Source organism: Gouania willdenowi, chromosome 7 (genome assembly GCF_900634775.1).
Source record: "Gouania willdenowi chromosome 7, fGouWil2.1, whole genome shotgun sequence".
NCBI classification, from domain to species: Eukaryota; Metazoa; Chordata; class Actinopteri; order Blenniiformes; family Gobiesocidae; genus Gouania; species Gouania willdenowi.
The window spans coordinates 16,877,010-16,895,660 of record NC_041050.1 but is presented as its reverse complement, the minus strand read 5'-3'; the positions used below and the strand labels follow the sequence as shown (position 1 = coordinate 16,895,660).

The window sequence follows — 18,651 nt, the reverse complement described above, 5'->3', positions numbered from 1 at the left end:
CTTTGGTTATTTCGTTTCAAAACCAAATTTAAAATAATGGATTGTTTTTTTTGTTTTATTAATTTAAAACCAGAAACAGGAAAACAGAAAAACCAAACAAGCAGCGTTTTTCTATTTTATAATTAAATTTGGTTCTGTTTGTGTGATGTTTGGATATTTACGAGGAAACTAGGACGAGAGCTTCGTAACCACACAGAGGGGACACACAGATGGACTTTTACTCTGATGCTTTTTATAAAATGATCTTGTAACATGTTGTCAACCTCACACTGATGGCAGAGGTGTAATTTGTGTGTCGATGACGTTTCGTTAAAGAGTTATTGATGCTGGAAGTCTGAATCTGTGAATATCTGCTAACTTTACCTAACAGTGTTACGGTCCAAATAGTATCCAGATAAACTGGTGACTGGTGGAGGGGGATTTATGGGTGACTGGGGCTGTATTCATGAGGCTGGTGGCAGAAGGAAAGCAGCTGTTTTTGTGTCTGGAGCTTCTGGTTCTGATGGACCAAAACCTTCTTCCAGAGTGGAGTGATTGAAACAGTTTGTGTCAGGGGTGAGAGGGGTTGGTCACAGTCTTCCCTGCACGCCTCAGAATCCTGGAGGCGTACAGGTCCTGGAGGGAGGGCAGATTGCAGCCGATGATCTTCTCTGCAGAGTGGATGATACGCTGCAGTCTGTCCTTAGCCGTAGCTGCAGCATACCAGACGGTGATGGAGGAGCAGAGGATGGACTGGATAATGGAGCTGTAGAAGTTCACCATCATCTTTATTGGAAGACTGAACTTCTTCAGCTGCCGCTGGAAGTACATCCTCTGCTGAGCTTCTTTGATGAGGGAGCTGATGTTCAGCTCCCACTTGAGGTCCTGGGTGATGATGGTAGCCAGGAAGCAGAAGTAAAACACAATAACCACACTGTTTATTTGTTATTTTGATTTGGTTTTCAAATAGAATAACCAAAGAATGAAGGATACTCAGATTTTTCTGTTAGTTCAGTTACAAAAACCTGTTTATGGCTCAGTAGAAGTGGAATGGCTGCTTCTACTGAGCCATAAACAGATGGAACAACATTTTATGTGAATAATTTCCCTAATTTACAGTCCTTTTTTGTTTTGTTTTTTTTAACTATAATTTGGTATATCTTGGTCTCAGGTTTAAAAATGACAAATGAATGAAGCCAGCTTTAAATGTATGAAATGTTTGGAGCACACAACTGGAAGATTTATTTTTTGATTAAAAAAAAGTGTTTGCTTCTCTGGAAATTTCTATAAAAATCATTCCTTTTATACAGGTTGAGGCTGAAGTTAAAATGCTCAGTCGTGTCTTTTACCCAGGCTCAGGAAATGATGGTGATCAATTCTCACGCCCACCCCAAGCTGTTTTGTCTACCAGTTTGATTTAAAGACTAAATTTGTCCAACGTGATGAGAACAACAACGGTGTGAAAACAATAATACCCAGAAACATTTAAACTGTATAGCAGAACCATGTTTGTTGAGATAATTGCAGTAATAATTTCCGCAATGCATCATCCCTTAGATGAAAATAGTCTGACGATTGTGGATGACGTGCACCTCTGCAGGAGAGTGTGGCTTCAAGGTGAGAGTGAGCCCGTATTGGAGCTCAGAGACGGAGGTGACAGCGTCTCCTCACGGACTCATGTTTGACGACAGAGGCTGTGCTTGAACTTTATTTGTATTCCGCCCGCTGTGGCGCTGCATTTTCCTGCTGCCAATTGTCCCCGACAGCTTCAGTGTCTGTGAGAGGGAGCTGTCAGTGTCTTTTTTTCAATCTTTCGGCAAAGATAAAGCACTTTAATAACATGGGTTTTTTGGAGGTTTTACAGAGTGGTGAAGAATTGCAGCATGCGTTTGACAACAGTGATGTAGCTACAGGCTCTCTCGGCGAGGGAATGGGCCTTCAGATAGGAGAGAAAGTCACGGCCTCTGTATTTAACCTCACATACATCACACTTTGCTGCCACTCAGCTCTTTTTGTGTTGCATGACTCTATAGAGTTTATTTCTTTTTCTTTTGTTTGCTAAATTGTGGCCGAATGTCCGGAGGGCTTTTTAGAGGTGTGTGTCTACTTTTGTGTGTGTGTGTGTGTGCATGTGTGTCTGTGAGCAAAAGTCCTATCGTGGCAGCATTGCCTGTGTGTGTGTGTTTGAGCGTTATCTAGGGAGCTCTCTAAGCTTGAATAAGCCTTTTGTCTGCGCTCTTCTCTGAGCCTGCTGTCCTCCTGGATGCTGTCTGTCTGCTCTGTTTGAATCCCTGATAAAAGGCCTTTCCTCTTTCCCTCCCTCAGCATCCTCCTGCTTTCTTCTCCCCTTCTCCCTGTTGCTTCTCATCTCCACCCATTTGCTCCAGATGATGCTTTTTGAAGTTTGTTTTTTGTGATCTTGTTTTCTCCTGATTTCCATTTTCATCCTTGGCTTGTTTTCCCACCCATCAGCTTTCCACCAACCCTCCTTCCTTTTAGTGTTCATTTTTCCATCTTTCAATGACCCTCCCTCAATGTCTCTCTTATATTTTTCCTATCTGCATAGGCTTCAGTTTGCACAGTTGGAACCATCTAATGGAAAACAGCTTTCTAAAGACACAAGTGAGCTTATCTAACAACAAAGCTTCAATAAAAACTTTAAATCTGAGCTGATGAAGGTCTTTGACATACCATTTTGACTAAAAGAGAACGTGTTCACGCTTCACAATTAGTTTCAGGTCTTATTTTGGCTGACAAAAGTATGTCAACTGCCATGGGTTTCATCAATCCTCTGCACCTGTGCCAGCAGATCTGCCACCAAACATTACCTTTCCAGTCAGATAGAAATCTGGGATTGATACTACATGTTAAAGCTCCTGGAGACCATTTTTTAATTAGATAGACAGTGTAGACTTTATAGATCAATAAATAAAACATTGTTTGCTCGAAAAAAATCTATAAAAGATTGAAATTGCCTCTTGAATGTTTGCTTTGATCTCCACTATTAACACTCCATTTATTGACATTACTGAAAAGGTTTCACTCATTGCATTGTGGGATTCAATCTTACTATGATTTCTTGCTTGCCCCCCAAAACTCTGCCAAAGTGACTTCCCAACACATTTCTGATGTTTTCATGACTCTGAAAGTTACGGCAAAACATTGCCCGAGGTTTCTTTTGAGGTTTAAATATCTATATCCGACCGAAATTGAACGTCCCTAGGAGTAAGTAGATATGATGGGAATTACTGGGAATAATATAGAACAAAAAATAGTGTCAAGCGAATTACTGCAAGATAGAAGTAAAAACATCTTTGCTTTGGACTATGGGACTCCACATCCAACAATGCAGTGTGAACATCTTCTCACAATGTCATTAAGAGATTGTTTACAGTGGAAATCAAAACAAACTCTCAACCGGCAATTTCAATCTTTTTCAAACTAATTATCATTTATTAATTGATCAATGTCTTTTTTTCTTTCTTTCTTTTTTCTTGCAGCGATTATAGAAAACATGGCAGAGTTCAAACCTGGCCTTTGCACAGAAGCTGCTCAGCAGGGACTCATGCAGTGGCTTCTCAAGAGAATCAAGGTACGACTTTTTTACCGGATGTTTATTCTGTTATCACTTGTATTTCCAAGGAATGAAAATATGAAATACTTCTTTCCAACATTTTCATTTTTTGGCAAAACAAACACATTTGACGTTGCAACATAATTACTCCTACAGTCTGATTGCGTTTGTATACCTTAGACACTGTGACAGAAAACCTCACTGTCTTGCAGATCATTAGTTCCAGACTATTCAGGCTTCATGCTGTTTGGTCTTAAACAGTTTTTGAATGCTATGAAGTGTTACATTATGAGATATGGAAGACAGTGTCTGCTCTGGACACTGCAGACAAGAGTTTCTGAGAATGGAGTGGTAATTAGTGCCCACTCTCTTTCTCTCTCGCTCTCCCACTCCCTTCTAGGCAAAGATGCCATTTGATGCTAACAAGCTGTACTGCAGTGAAATCCTGGCTATCCTGCTGCAAAACAATGACAGTAAGTGTGCCTCAGTGAATGCCGGGTGCTTTTCAATGGATATTGGTTTACTTCTCCATTACTGCTGCCCTCTTTTCATCTCCTTTCAGCTTTGCTTTAAAACCTCTCAGGCTTTTTTGATTCCATCTTTCTCCTCCTTTGTCAGAAATACGTCTTTTCTTTGGTACCAACCCTCTCTGCCTTTCACTTTTTTTTCCTCTATGCTCCTTACATTTCTTATATTACCCTCCATTACCTTTTGATTTCATCTCACCTTTTATGTTTCCCATAATCCCTCCCTGTCAGGTTCCCCTCACTAAATAAAGCCCTGCAAAGCTTTAGAAAGCCACAGGTCTCTCAGCTCTGTGGACCAGCTCTCATTAATGGCTGAGGCTGCATTGATATTCATAGGGAGTCATGTCTCATTTTATACTCATTCCCTTTCCCGTAGCTTGGGCTGCTTGCATTCATGCTCCCACACCTGCCTTTCAGTGACCAAATCAAATCAAAATTCTGAAAAAACATGTTTGTTTTGATCAGTTTGATCCTTCCTGAATGTAAATATCTGTAGTCCCTGCAGACCTTTGTATCTTTTCCTGTATTTGTCTGTCTTTGTTCCCACTCATCATTGCAACTCCCATTTTTCTTAGTGGATCTCTGTCAGAAGGTGTACCATCGTACCTGACACCAAGATTATTCTTATATGTTTGATGTTTTGCGGCAAAAGGCACACCAAAAACTTGTTGTATTCCTCTTTTTGTCCGGCACTTTGACCTCCCCTGTTGGTCATTGCCACTAAATGTACAATAAAAAACATTTAATGTTGTCACCGTTTTATTTGAATTTGAGCGATCTTGGCTCAGGGAAAGGAGTCAATATTAGGCGTGTCCCGACTTGATATCGGTATCGGATATTGGTCCGATATCAGCCTGAAAACGAATATCGGATATCGGATTCAAACATCAGAATTTAATTTTTACTATTGTTATTTTTTTCCCAATTAATTTTTTATTAGGGAGGCATCAAATATTCGGCCACCGAATATATTAGGTCGAATATTGCAAAAAAGGCAACATTCGGCCTTCGGTTTTGTGAGTTAAAAGCAAGGCCGAATAGTAGCATGTGACGCAATCAAACAACGTGCTGTGATTTTGAGTTGGAAAAGTGTGTGTGTGTGTGTGTGTTGCAGCAGTAGCAGCAGTAGCAGCTCCTCCTTTCCACACACAAACGCAACCAGACTCTCTCCTTACTGCTCTCCGTTGTCCGTCACCGCGTAAACCATCCAATTCCACAACCGAGTCCGTTGTTTGTGCTGTGAGCCACAAATCCATAAATATCCCCATCGTTTCCTCCTTACACTACACCGGGTCTCGCCTGCATTGACTGGTGTAGCATTAGCACGGAGTGCTAACAGCTAATGTGTGTAAACAATGGGTCTGTGGCTCCAAGCAGTGACTCCCAACACAATCGGCAGCAACAAAAGTAGTGCAGTCCATTTACATATATGGCAATAAAGTATAATATATATTCTAAATTAAACCGCAGTGTTTGTTTTAGCTGTTAGATAGTTGGAGAGGGAGGAGCTCACATTCTAGGAGGCGTGTTAGGTGACATCACCTGCCAACGTGTGCAAAATCCAACTGTCCCGTTTAAAGCTGACTTTTTTACTAAATGTAGAATAACAAGGGAGGAGGAAACATAACTTTTTGTCTCTCTGAATGAGACTAAAGGGATGTATATCACTGTATCAAAACCATTATAAAGTGATTTCTTTTCATCATACCTCCCCTTTAATGCACTTGAGCTTTTTTTGGAATGCATGTTTTGTTTTATTTGAAGGGCTAATATAAATGAAAAACTTTGTTGTGCTTTTTTTGAAAAGCAAAGGCTACTGGAATATTTAAAAAATGTCATAATATTCAATAAACATTTACTTTCTTTAAAAAAACATGTCTAAAAATGTATTCTAGGCTATTTATGCACTATTTAAAAAAAAATAATGAAAAACTTAACCGCAAACATAAAGTACAAATTAGAGTGCACATACCAAGGAGGATGTTCCATTCCAACATAGCAACTTACCATGATCTTGCTGCACATTGTGTTTATGTTTTTCTCTACAAGACTAAGTGTCAATATTAATTATTACATGCTGACTATTTCCTCCAGAAAGTATACTTGTGATTTTGCATACTTCACGATTGCCATTGATAGTCCTGAGAAAAGTCTATTTTCTTCAGTTAAGTCTTCCAGAGGCCGACAGAGCCTGTTTTGTAACCATGTCCGTGTGTTGTCCTCTGCCCCCATTTGTTCTCAACTAAACTGTCTCTCTTCTCTCCACAGACACACGAGAACTTCTCGGAGAGATGGATGGCATTGATGTGCTACTGCAGCAACTATCTGTAAGAGTTCCCTCAATCGTTTTCTACTTTGTTTTCATCTGCTGTCAACCAAACTTTCTCTCTCACCTGAAATATAAAAATATAAACATATGGTGCGGTGGTGCTTAAGACTGCACATTCACCCCAGATATACAGTAACTCAAATCCAGTCGTATATAAAATAGTTTAGCATTGATTGTGTTTTTTTTTTTTTTTTACTCCTGCCTAAGAATGTCTATATTAATGCTTGTTTTTTCATCTACTTTTTCAGGTGTTTAAACGCCACAATCCATCCACAGCAGAAGAGCAAGAGATGATGGAGAACCTGTTTGACGGCCTGTGTTCCTGTCTCATGCTTCCCTCCAATCGGGATCGCTTCCTCAGAGGAGAAGGCCTTCAGCTGATGAATCTCATGCTGAGGTGAGGCTGCCCGTTCCAACAAATGGCATTAAGACAAACTAAGATTGTACTTCCTAAGCGGTATACAAGTAATATGCTGCTCAGTGGCCTCCCACGTGCACTCATATGCATGAGGGGGGAATAAAACGTGTCCCCTGGGGTCACATTTTCCATGAAATAAGCACCTTTTTTGGACCTCGATTGTGTGTCTTGCCACTAGCAGTTCCGACTCTACCTGGGAGAGATGCACATATTCGGACTTGGGCGGAGCAGACCTTTTCGCTGACACCTTGTTTGGCCCGATCCTAGCACTTTTGGAAAACCAATGGAGCACTATCAATGCTGGAGCCGCTTTCACACTGCTCTCTCCGATAAACATGGTACACGGAGGCAGCGCCCTTTCCGCGCGTGGTTCCAGTGCCTCTAACTGACACGCCCCTAACATTTCAGTGCAGAAAGAAATTCTTGTGTTTCCATGATTTTGAGACCAAATTTTATGTACTTAGCGATATTTTTCATTTTTCAAATTTAGCTCAATGGTCACTGACATATGTTTCTGTGGTGTGACAAACTCCTAACACAAATGTATTTCTGCACGGACTTTAAACTCGTGGCCCCCAGGAGTATGTAAAAATGACAGAGAAAACATTAAAGGGCCCATGTTAAGCTAAATTGACTTTTCTGTGCTTTAAACATTATAAAAGTGCTATTTTGGCTTCATACAGACGCCCAAAGTATTTTTTTTCATTGATTTCCTCAATCGTTAGTTAGAGGGTGATTTGTTCCTTTCTTACTGCAGGGTGAGCCCAAATAGCTCTCTCCAATTTGATGATGCGTTCCCACTTTGATGATGAATTTGACGTGGCACTGAGCTGGAGAAGCCATGCCTCCAGGAAGCTCTCTGCCGTGATTGACATGTAAACAGACACGCCCACGAAGGTGAGCATTTCTGCGTCCTTCGCACAGTGCTATGTATGTATTTTCTACGTATGTATGTACCGGTGAACGCCCCGCCCCCACTCTCTGTCTCGTGTTTATAAAGTAGCATGAGCTCAGCTATGGAGTGGGTGGGAGGAGGGCGGGCCGTTCTCTGGCCCTACGTCACCGTGCGGGGAGGAGGAAGTCAGTGTCCCGTCAATAGACACGCCCACTCATGAAAATGCACAAGTATGTGTAGAGTTGCTCAGAAAATGACTTTTCAGAGGCTAAAACTCTGAAAAACAGGTGAGTTTGGGAAAATAAACCTCAAATACTATGTTTTTGGTTTTCTTAGAACAAATGGAGATTGGTGAAAAATAGCCTGACATGGGACTTTTAATAATTAAATAAATTACCAAATAATCCAATTGTGCATATCCCAGTCCATCCAAATACACAAATTCAATTAAACTTCATAATATTTTAAGGCTCACAATTTTCCCATGCCTTTATCCAACAACTGCAGTCATTTTTAATTGAAAATTGTGGGAAAAACTCCTGTTATTTCTCACAAACAATACCACAAAACTCCCCTTAATTACACAAAAAAATTCTTACAAAATCAAGAATTTTTTTAACTAACAATTTTTTATATTGATATTATAGCTCTTTTTTCCCCACTTGAAAGCTGTGCCCCACTTGAGATCAAACTGCTCCACCTTTTGTCTCTGAGCAAAAATTAGTTTTGACACTTGTGGATTTGATGACTGAGAAAATGTTTCCCAGATTTGTATTTGCAAAAGTATGTCAACCTTGTCAAGCTGTAGGTCATGGCTTGCCCCTTCTTTCTTGTCGAGATTGTCAACATATTCAAGTGATCCAACATCAGGCTAAGGTACCTATATGACATATAAACTCTAGATTTGTTGTCATCAAAATGCTTTTGCATGTGACAGAGGTCCAAGTTATAACTGGAAAAATGACCGTGACAAAGAAATGTATGGCCAGTACTCCTTATTGTTGAGAAATAAAAAAAAGAGAGAGATAAATAAATAAGGAGAACATGTATATTTATTCTATTCAAGAGACAGAACGTTCTGTTTAAAAAGATGTAATCAGTCTCCACAGAACACACAGATACAAATATATTATGTGATAATAAAATGGTAAAATAGAGATACAATTTTGGCTGATAGCTTTCATTCATGTTGAATACTAAGATTCAGAGATCTGTTTGACCTTAAATACTCGTTTCACATTTTTATGAAACCTTCACAGCTACTGAGCTTCATTAGCCATGAGCTGATGATCACATCACTGGACACAAAAATGTACAGCCCGGATCAATATCTCATTATAAAACGCAAAAATCTCTTTCTGCTAAATCATACACCATACATACAGAGGCAATGGAAGAACAGAGCAAGGTATTTATGAATAAGGTTTGGATATTTCTGCACTTTCATTGATGCGCACTGTTTTGAAAACTTTGTAACAGCTGTGCAAATTTAGCAAAATGTCATTAGGTGTAATGTTGCCTCCACATAAGTAGATCACAGATTATGTGTTAAAGTGCTGCTACTCCAGATCAATTATATAGATCCTCTTTCTGGTGTTACAGCAACAAATTGTCTTAACTGGCAATGTAGACTAGTCCAGTTTTCACCATGTGTTCCCAGCAACACGGCTTTAAACACAGGGCTTCTATACACAAGGCAAAGATTCTGCTGCATTAGTTGAAAAGCCTTTCCAACACCTAGACTAGACATGGGCAACTGGTGACCCAGGAGCCACATGTGGCCTTATGTCTTAAGTTTGTGTGGCCCCAAAGTAATGACTCCAAACACACAAAGTCACAGAAAAATGTATGTGAAGACTCCAATACAAGAAATGTATCCAAAATACAACAAAAAATCTAAGAAATGATTCCAAAAAACACAGATGACTTAAAAATATACAAAATGACAACAAAAATATACAGAATGGCCCAAAAAACACAAAAGAAAGAAACACATTATTTTGTATTCTTATTGTCATTTGTATAAAAGACAAAAAGATAGCATGCATACACAAAAACAACCACCAAATCAATCATACAAACTGCAAGACCTACTTAAAAAAAAGAAAATAAAAACATCTGATTGTTTTTTTCCTATATTATGGTCAGATTGGTTGCTTAAAATCTTTCTTAATACCTTTTACCTTAGTGCTTTTTTTGTTTTGATCATGGTAATCCATCACTCATACATGCTTATCTAAGTTGCTACCACATCTGTTAAGTTGACACGACCTAGCTCTTACTACTCGATGACATCATATATTTTATCTCTGTATTACTGCGCAACACTTGTCGTCTCACCCACTGTTGGTAGCTTTCCCTCAGAAAGTGCACACACATCGCTCCACCCTGGCCTCTTCAGCCATCCATCATATATTATGTGTTTGTCTGCACAATCACATGCCACAGCCTGAAATATGTGTCCCTCCTCTGGGATAAACACTGTTATCCGTCATGGGAGGAAACGGTGGAAATGACACGCTGACAGACGGCTACATTTGGTAAAGGAGGTGTAGAGAAGGGGAAGTAGACTCTGGGAATCGTTTGACCCTCTTAGCAAAGCTTCAGTTCAGAGCTGATGGGTCACTGTCTGTTATTCTGGTAGGGCAAATAATTGGTTAACAAATCTGAGAGTTTTTTTTTATTCATTACATTTACTTTCACTCACATTATTGAAATTATATCTCAGTAATCTTAAAATTGTACTTTTAAAGACACATTTGAATACAAAATAACTTTTTTTCCCCTCCTTGTCTTTTTTCAGAGAAAAGAAAATGTCAAGAACCAGTGCTTTGAAGGTCCTCAACCATGGCATGATTGGACCAGAGGGAGCAGATAATTGCCATAAGTTTGTGGACATCTTGGGTTTGAGGACAATCTTTCCACTATTTATGAAAACTCCAAAAAAGATGAAGAAAACCGGCAACTCAGAGAAGGAGCATGAAGGTTGGTTAACATTCATTTAAAGTTTTAACTCAATGACCGACTGGGAACTTTGGTTTTAAGAGATTTCCTGATTTTGTACCACCAGAGTTCTCGCCAGCACTGTTGAGTGTAGGGGCCCCCGACGTTATAATTTTGCTTCCCTACGGAGCAATGTCACCCTCTATGTTCAGTTTTTAGCATCGTAGGCGGGATTTTCTGTAGTTCCCTTTCAGTTGATTCACTCGGTACAACACATATAGTATGGGATATCACGCCCCCGTGTGGCTCACTGAAGAAAACCTCTAATCACGCCTTTAAGGCAGATGATCTGTGATGACGTAAGTGAGGCTCCGCCTGCCTTATAAATACGCTGTCATCATAGTCATCCTTCAGTTCTTACGCTCTTCACCTCGCTAAGAACACCTCTACCGAATGGAGTTAACAAGCTGCTGCTAGTAAGCTCTGTCTCTGCCTTGGCTACTGCCTACTTAGAATTAGTTTAACTGCCCCTGTTGGTGTTAGCAGCTACTGCTGCTGCCCGCGGAGCGCTAATTCTATTAACAAGCTTCAGTGTTTGAAAATGAGCATGAAGGCTAAAGCAAAGAAGAAGTATTCTGTTCGCCCCTGTCCTCAGGGGTGCGGCTTCTCCTTGCACGATAAGGACCAGCACGAAGCATGTACCGTCTACCTGGGGATAGTCCACGCCAGGAGAGCGTTGACACAGCCCGAGTCCTGTGTGTTTTGTCGCCAGCTTAGGCATTCAACCCTGGAAAGGCGGGTCACTTTCGTGGAGAAGGTAGTGGGGAAAGCTGCAGTAGCACGGCACGACCCTCTCCTATCCGAGTCTAGGGACCCGGCTAAGTCTGTGTCTGATGATGAGGAACCTGTGGTCGAAGTCCCTGCTACTAGCTGGGCTGACCACATGGAGTTGGTGCATGGGTTGGCCGAGGTCGAGTCGGAGTTCTCCGAGGGCTCTAATCTGCCTCTGGTAGGACTAGACGCCGACCGTGAGGACGATGACGTACTGGACAATGGTCTGGACGTTCATGGTTTGTCGGAGGATGAGCTAGATGCGCTGTCGCCTGGGGAATGTGCTGCCGCTACTGCGCCGGTTAACCAGGACGTGACCTCTCTCTGTGCCGCCTTGCAGCTGAGAGACTGGAAGTGGAGTGGCCCTCTCCTCCCCCGGTTAAAAAACCGTCACGGTTTGCAGGATTTTTTTTCTCCCTCCCGAGCCTAGGGCGGTTGAGAATAGCCTGCCCATGTTCCCGGATCTTATTTCTGAGTTAACATCAACATGGAACAAACCACTGTCTACCCATGTCACGGTGCCCGGTTATGGACAGTATTTAGATTTAGATGGAGCAGAAAAGGCTGGCTTAGTCAACCCTCAACCAATGGAGCCTTCTCTGGCTGCGTATCTGGCACCTTCTTCTGGTGTGAGCGGCCCCGCATTGCTTCCTTCCAAGCATTGTAGATTTTGCTCCTTGCAGCTGAATAAAATCTACAGAGCGCAGGCAGGCAACGCTCGTGCACTGAGCTCTGTCACCATGCTGTAGACCTATCAAGCTATGCAGCTGGCTGAGCTCAGTTCGCTGCTTCCCCCCGACAGCTCTCTGGCACCTGTCCTTTACGAGGTGAGGATCGCCACGGATTATATTCTCCGGGTGTCCCGCTGTGCAGCGCTCTCCCTCGGCAGAGGAATGGCGTCTACCGTGGTGTCAGAGACACCTGTGGCTGACTCTATCGGATGTTCCAGATAGAGACCGGGCCGTTTGTTTGGAGGAGCCGGTATCTCCCATGGGTTTATTCGGGCAATCTCTTGACACCATTCAGGCACATTTTGAGTTGGGGAAGAAGTAAGCTGAAGCCCTGCGCAGCATCATTCTCAGGCGTGACGCTAAACCCAAACAATCTGCAGGTGCACGCACGCCTGCAGCGCCACCGCTGCCGCCCTACAAGAAGGCTACACCTCCATCAGGTTTTGGACAACAGGAGAAGGTGCAGCCTCCTGCGCCGCAGGTTCCTCATGCTCCACACCACCCGGTGTGGAGCAAAGGTCCGCCGCAGGGCTTCCAAAAGGGACCAGCGCATAGGCGGAAGAAGCCACACACCTCCCAGCAGTGGGACTGAGTGGAGAGGGACTTCAGCAGCAGGGAGACGCTGCTGTCCCTATTTTGTTGCCGCCAGAAAGGCGCCGGACAAGTTCTGTTCAGGGGCCCAATCCCAAAAGGCATTGTTCTCTCCGAACACAGTCTCCTAAGCACAAACCCCCCATGCACACCGATGCACATCTGTTACTTCTGTTTATAAACCCCAGTTTGGGTGTGTTGAATGTTTCTCAGGTAACTGTAAAGTTTTGCAATGTTCGTCACTTTCTCTGTGCCTCTTTAATGGTTCACTCTGACTACTGTAAATGTGCCCACGTTGCACTAAATAACAAGTGCATTTTGTATAAAAAAAAAAAAAAACTCTAACTCATATGAACCTGGGCGGTCAGGTGAGGCCGCAACCCCCCAGCATGCTAGAGGGCAGCAGCACTCCACCCACAGTGCTGCAGGTCAGTCCACTCGCTGCCCACCTTCCCAAGTGGCGCGTCCAAGTGGTGCTCATCCCTTGGGTGGAGAGGACCGTTGCTTTGGACTACCATTTACAGTTCCGGGTCCGACCTCCACGCTTCACTTCTGTAAAAAAACACAGTGGTAAAGAAAGAGGCTTCAGCTGTAGTGAGGGAGAAAATACACGCTTTTGAGCAAGAAAACGGTGAGTGGTGCCCGCTTCGGAGATGAAGAGGTTGGTACAGCCGTTATTTCATTATTTTGAAGAAAGGGGGTACTCCGTTCTTTATTAGACCTGCGAGTGTTGAACAGGTATCAGCGGACGTACAGGTTCAAGATGCTAACACTCAGACAGCTACTGAGCGCTTATTTTCATGTGGCAATACACCCGGACCACAGGCAGTTTCTGTGGTTTGCTTACGAATACCTTGTGCTTCAGTTCGGTTTGTCGCTCGCCCCTCGCACCTTTACCAAATGTGTCGAGGCGGCGTTAGCTCCTATTCGGGAGAAAGGCGTGCGTGTCTTAGCCTATCTGGACGACTGAGCTCTGATAGCGGGTTCAAGAGAGCAGTCAGCAGCAGATCTGTCTCTTGTTCTGTCCCATATCCGAGCTCTGGGCTTTTCCGTGAACATGAAAAAGAGCTCGCTGACCCCGAGTCAGCAGTTTTCTTTCCTCGGTCTGGAAATATGCTCTTTAACCGGCCGAGCGCGTCTGTCAGAGGGCAGGGTGGCCGCGTTTCACCGCTGCCTCGCTCATTTTCAATTGGGACGCAAACTGCATTTCCGATTGGTCTTGCAGCTGTAGGGCATGATGGCGTCTATGATTGCTTTTCAGCGCTGGGCTCACTCACACCACCCTTGGAGGGATCCCGGGTTACTAAGCCAGGGCTCCCCAGTAGGGAGGGTGTGCTTTCACAAAGTGGTGACCACAGATGCCTCCCTGATGAGATGGGGGGGCTCTGTGCAACGGAGCAGCAGCGAGAGGACTCTGGACCTCAGTACAGAGCAGGCTTCACAGAGAGGTGGTTCATCCACGTCCGGAACTGTGGCAGCTACATGCCTACCTGTTGAAAGGTCAAATTTAATGGCTCAGGGTCTGCCCCCAAGTGTGGTGGCAACGATCCAGAGTGCTAGGGCATCATCCACTCGTGGCTTAATTGCTTATAAATGGCGAGCATTCGATGAATGGTGTTAGGACCGAGGTGTGCTCCCATTTCAGTGTTCAATTGTGGAGGTTTTGACTTTTGTTCAGGAACTGTTGGATAAAGGTCTGTCCTTTTCTACTATTAAGGTTTATTTGGGCAGCTATATCTGCCTGCCATGTTGGTTTCAATGGAGTGACGCCAGGTGTGCATCTGCTGGCCATGCGTTGTTTAAAGGGAATTCGCCGGCTGAGGCCTGTGGTGAAATCCATCATCCCCTCATGGGATTTAACTGTAGTGCTGGATGCTCTCTGTGGCCCCCCATTTGAGCCTATGGAGTCAGCAGATATGAAATTTGTTTCATATAAGACTGCAGTACTTCTGCTTTGAGCTCCGCTAAGCAAGTGGGCGACCCTTCATACTTTGTCAGTGCATCCTTCTTGTACCCAGTTCACTTCAGATGGTTCCAAGGTCACATTACACCCAAACATGGCATATGTGCCTACGATCATCCCTTCAGCTCCATGATTTTTGAGCTAATGAGTTTTTGCCCTCCTCCTTTTGCATCTGAGGAGCAAAGGAGGTTACATTCCTTGTGTCCTGTACGTGCTCTACGTGAATACATAAACTGCACTAGGAGTGTGCGTTTATGTGACCAGCTGTTTGTTTTTTGCTAATCCAGCTAAGGGCAAAGCCCTGTCTAAACAGCGGCTTTCTCACTGGATTGTGGAGGCTATCTCCCTGGCCTACAACAGCAGTGGTCTTCAGTTACCTCTGGGTGTGAGAGCACATTCGACCAGGGGCGTATGTACATCGTGGGCTTTGTTTAGGGGGGTATCTTTAAGTGACATCTGTCGTGCTGCCAGTTTTTCATTACCACACACTTTTGTTTGGTTTTACCGTCTTGATGTAACGGCCCCTTCGATGGGCCCTTCGATGGGCCCTTCGATGGGCCCTTCGGTGGGCCCTTCGGTGGCCCATTCGGTCTAACATGCACTCGAGGTGCTGGAGGTTGGTTTCTGGTTCATAGCTGCTCTGCGGGGCGTGTATACATGTCCCATACTATATGTGTTGTACCGAGTGAATCGACTGAAAGGGAACTTCTTTGCCCCGCTACACAGCTGGGCTCGGTGAAGAGCGGCTACTGAACTGAAGGATGACTGTGATGACAGCGTATTTATGAGGCAGGCGGAGCCTCACTTACGTCATCACAGATCATCTGCCTTAAAGATGTGATTAGAGGTTTTCTTCAGTGGGCCACGCGGGGGCGTGATATCGAATACTATATGTCTTGTACCTCGTCCTCTCCTTCAGGGAACAGAAGTTATAGACATAACATTTCATTTTTTCCTTTTTTAATCGGTACCATTGCAATAATTGTTGCACACAAAAGGGACTTTCTGGAGTGCACGGGTTGTTTTAACTTTCTTTTTAATCTGCATATCCCAAAAATGCATACATTAGCCCCACTGACTTTTTGATACAGGCATTCTGCTCGGATGCTCCCATCTTTACCCGAGGACCCCGAGGAACCCTGCCGCCACGTAGCTGCCCCCGATGCTGCCTGTGTGATCCTCCGCTTTGTAACCACAATCACCGTCAAATATAAATATTGTTCTTCAACCAGGATGTAGAGCTTAGCATTACATGAAGCTGCTCGTCGTATCTATAACCTGCAATGGATCATTCTACATGTGCGCGCACGGATATGAATACCCGTCTGGTTGAAACATGTTCAGGCTGAAGAGACATCGGCTTCATTCGGGTCAGACGGGTACTTTTGGCCCGATTAAAGCCGTACTGTGTGCATCCTCTGTGCATACTCGTGTCCTCTATGTGTGTGTTCCAATATTACTGCTGGTCCCACATAATACCTCATTTAAATTTGAAAAGGGCCTCTTGGAATCAGTCTTTTGAAAAAAAAAAAAAAAAAAAATGTTTCTTGTCTATACAGTGTGTCACGGCAAATTTGCGGTTGACCTCATTTGGAAACATAATTTGTGCTCTGGTTGAATGATGAAGTCAAAGCATGATGATTTTATGAAAAAGGATTTATTATGAACTAAATGAAAAAGAGTACAAAAAAATGTCTTCCATCCTGTAGGAATGGAAAGTTCCATAGCTTAAACTCTATAGATAGAGAAAAGTTCCACCCTGATGAGAGGAAAAGGAGGGGGTCAGATGCCCCCAACAGTGGAGACGTTGGAGCAATGATATCTGTCTTGATAATGTGTGTGCGTCAGTTGGTGTGTGTGATGTGAATGTGAGTGAGTGTGTATCTGCATGTGAGTCCACATGTGAGTTTGAGTTTGGCCTTGGTCAGATGCAGCTTCTCTGTGCGTAGGTGAAAAAATGTGAGTCGGCCATCTAAACACTGTGAAAGGCATAAAACAAGAATCACACCCTATTATACGTAGGCATGGTTACAGAGCTCTGTTTATCAGAGCTTTGGTATGAGACCTTTAGCAGAGGCTGTTTGTTGCTGGCACTGTGAGTACAGCACAATCTGACTGTACTGCGGGTAATCTAATCTAACATGACTAGTACAACGATATAATGCAGTCATTGTGTATAAACACATGACAAATTGTACACATGAGCACACATTTGATGATATGATGATTAATATAATAATTGACATAACAATAATTGTCTATAAGTAACAATAATTGTCTGTAAGTATTTATTAGTGGCGGAACTCTATCAAGCATGAGTAACTAACTACATTCATCATGTCCCTTCACCAATTTAACAAATAACTTTAAAGTAAGGCTGGAATGAAGACAAAACATCAACAAAAAAACAACTTACTTTTCTTCACTAAATTTGGCCCTCTGAGAGTTATACAAAAAATTTAGGTATACCTATGATGAAAATTACAGGCCTCTCTCATCTTTTTAAATGGGAGAATTTGCACACTTGGTGGCTGACTAAATACTTTTTTGCCCCACTGTATGGGGGTCCCGATCAGATATTGATATCTATCCAATATCAGGAGAAAAACAAACACATTTTGAACGATATCGTCCAGCATCTCAAATCTCTGATATAACCATACAAGCAGGCCATTCCAAGCTTTGCTCCAGTGGTGCCCGGACTGCACATGCAGAGCCCATGTGAACACATCAACAGCATGTGCTCAGGTGCTAAAAAAGTAGCAAGGAGTAGGAGTGACGTTGGGTTAGTCATGTCATGTGGCAGTATTATTGATATTCGCGAAAGTCTGAAAAATATGTTGCAGCTTAGTCTATTCAATTGTGGAATATACTTTTGTTTAGGTTGAACTAGTGGTTGTTTTGCCCTCAAAAATAAAGTGTTTGTGTGTGTTTTTTTTAAGATTTATTGAGGTTATTTGTCAGGGTCTTCTAAATTATTTTTAAAATATTCTACTGAATTGTAACCTACTGTTGCTGACTAATGTTATCTGTTTGAGTAATATCACTACCACTACTAAATGAGTAAAAACAATATGATTCGTGCGAAAATCTTTCTGGATCGAAATCTGCCTCGAAATCGTTTTCTGAGAGAACAAAGATGCCAAGAACAAAATGTATTCTCTTAAATGCTATTCAAGGACAATGAAAGCCACAATGAAGACAAGTGAAGCACTTTCATTGGAAACCCCGACAGTGAATATTTTTTTATCTTCCACATGTTCCATGACCTGTATAACAAGATTCATGCTGATGAATTTTGCAATGAAGTTCTCACGTAATGATGGTACAGAACATGTGTTAAGGTGGTCTTTTAAAAAAAAACCTTCAGCTCTCGGTTTGTGTAATTTGTCAAGTGAAAAAAATCGATACATTGCTGAAGGCGCTAATGTAGCTAATTATGCTAATGAAGACGAAGACTTCTTCTTTTCCGTTCAGTTTTCCGTAATGTGCCGTCACACCCGTTTCCCGCAGACACACTTAGACCCAATCTGCTCATGTATCACAGTTTGCTGCCTCTCCAGCCTGTGATTGATTTAGCTGCCCACCCCCGAGAATGTTAACAGATAGGAAGTGCAAAGCAAAGCCAGTGATGGAGACAGGTTCATGTCAGGCCAAATATGATGAACAATGAGTGGAAACTGGAAAAGAAAGAGGTGGACCCTTGCTTAGTTTTCTCTCTGCTCTTTGTTGGATTTCTTTATTTATTTGACATACACAATGGAGAAACTCCAACTCACTCTTGCCAGGATTAATTAAGTTTTCTACATGTGTGGAGCTTCATCACTCCGCAGAGAACAAATGTCTTCGATTGTCTCGTCCCACCTAGAG

At 42.8% G+C, this 18,651-nt stretch overlaps 1 protein-coding gene across 1 annotated transcript in view; it reads left to right on the top strand.

Annotated features, from left to right (window-relative positions):
* The window catches only part of ctnnbl1 (catenin, beta like 1), a 71,973-nt gene that overhangs the window by 12,353 nt on the left and 40,969 nt on the right, over positions 1-18,651 (top strand). The window contains exons 7-11 of the mRNA XM_028453526.1: positions 3,480-3,571; positions 3,954-4,026; positions 6,349-6,407; positions 6,658-6,806; positions 10,526-10,707. Of these exons, the coding sequence (XP_028309327.1) occupies positions 3,480-3,571; positions 3,954-4,026; positions 6,349-6,407; positions 6,658-6,806; positions 10,526-10,707 (555 nt within the window). The remainder of the gene's footprint in view (positions 1-3,479; positions 3,572-3,953; positions 4,027-6,348; positions 6,408-6,657; positions 6,807-10,525; positions 10,708-18,651) is intronic.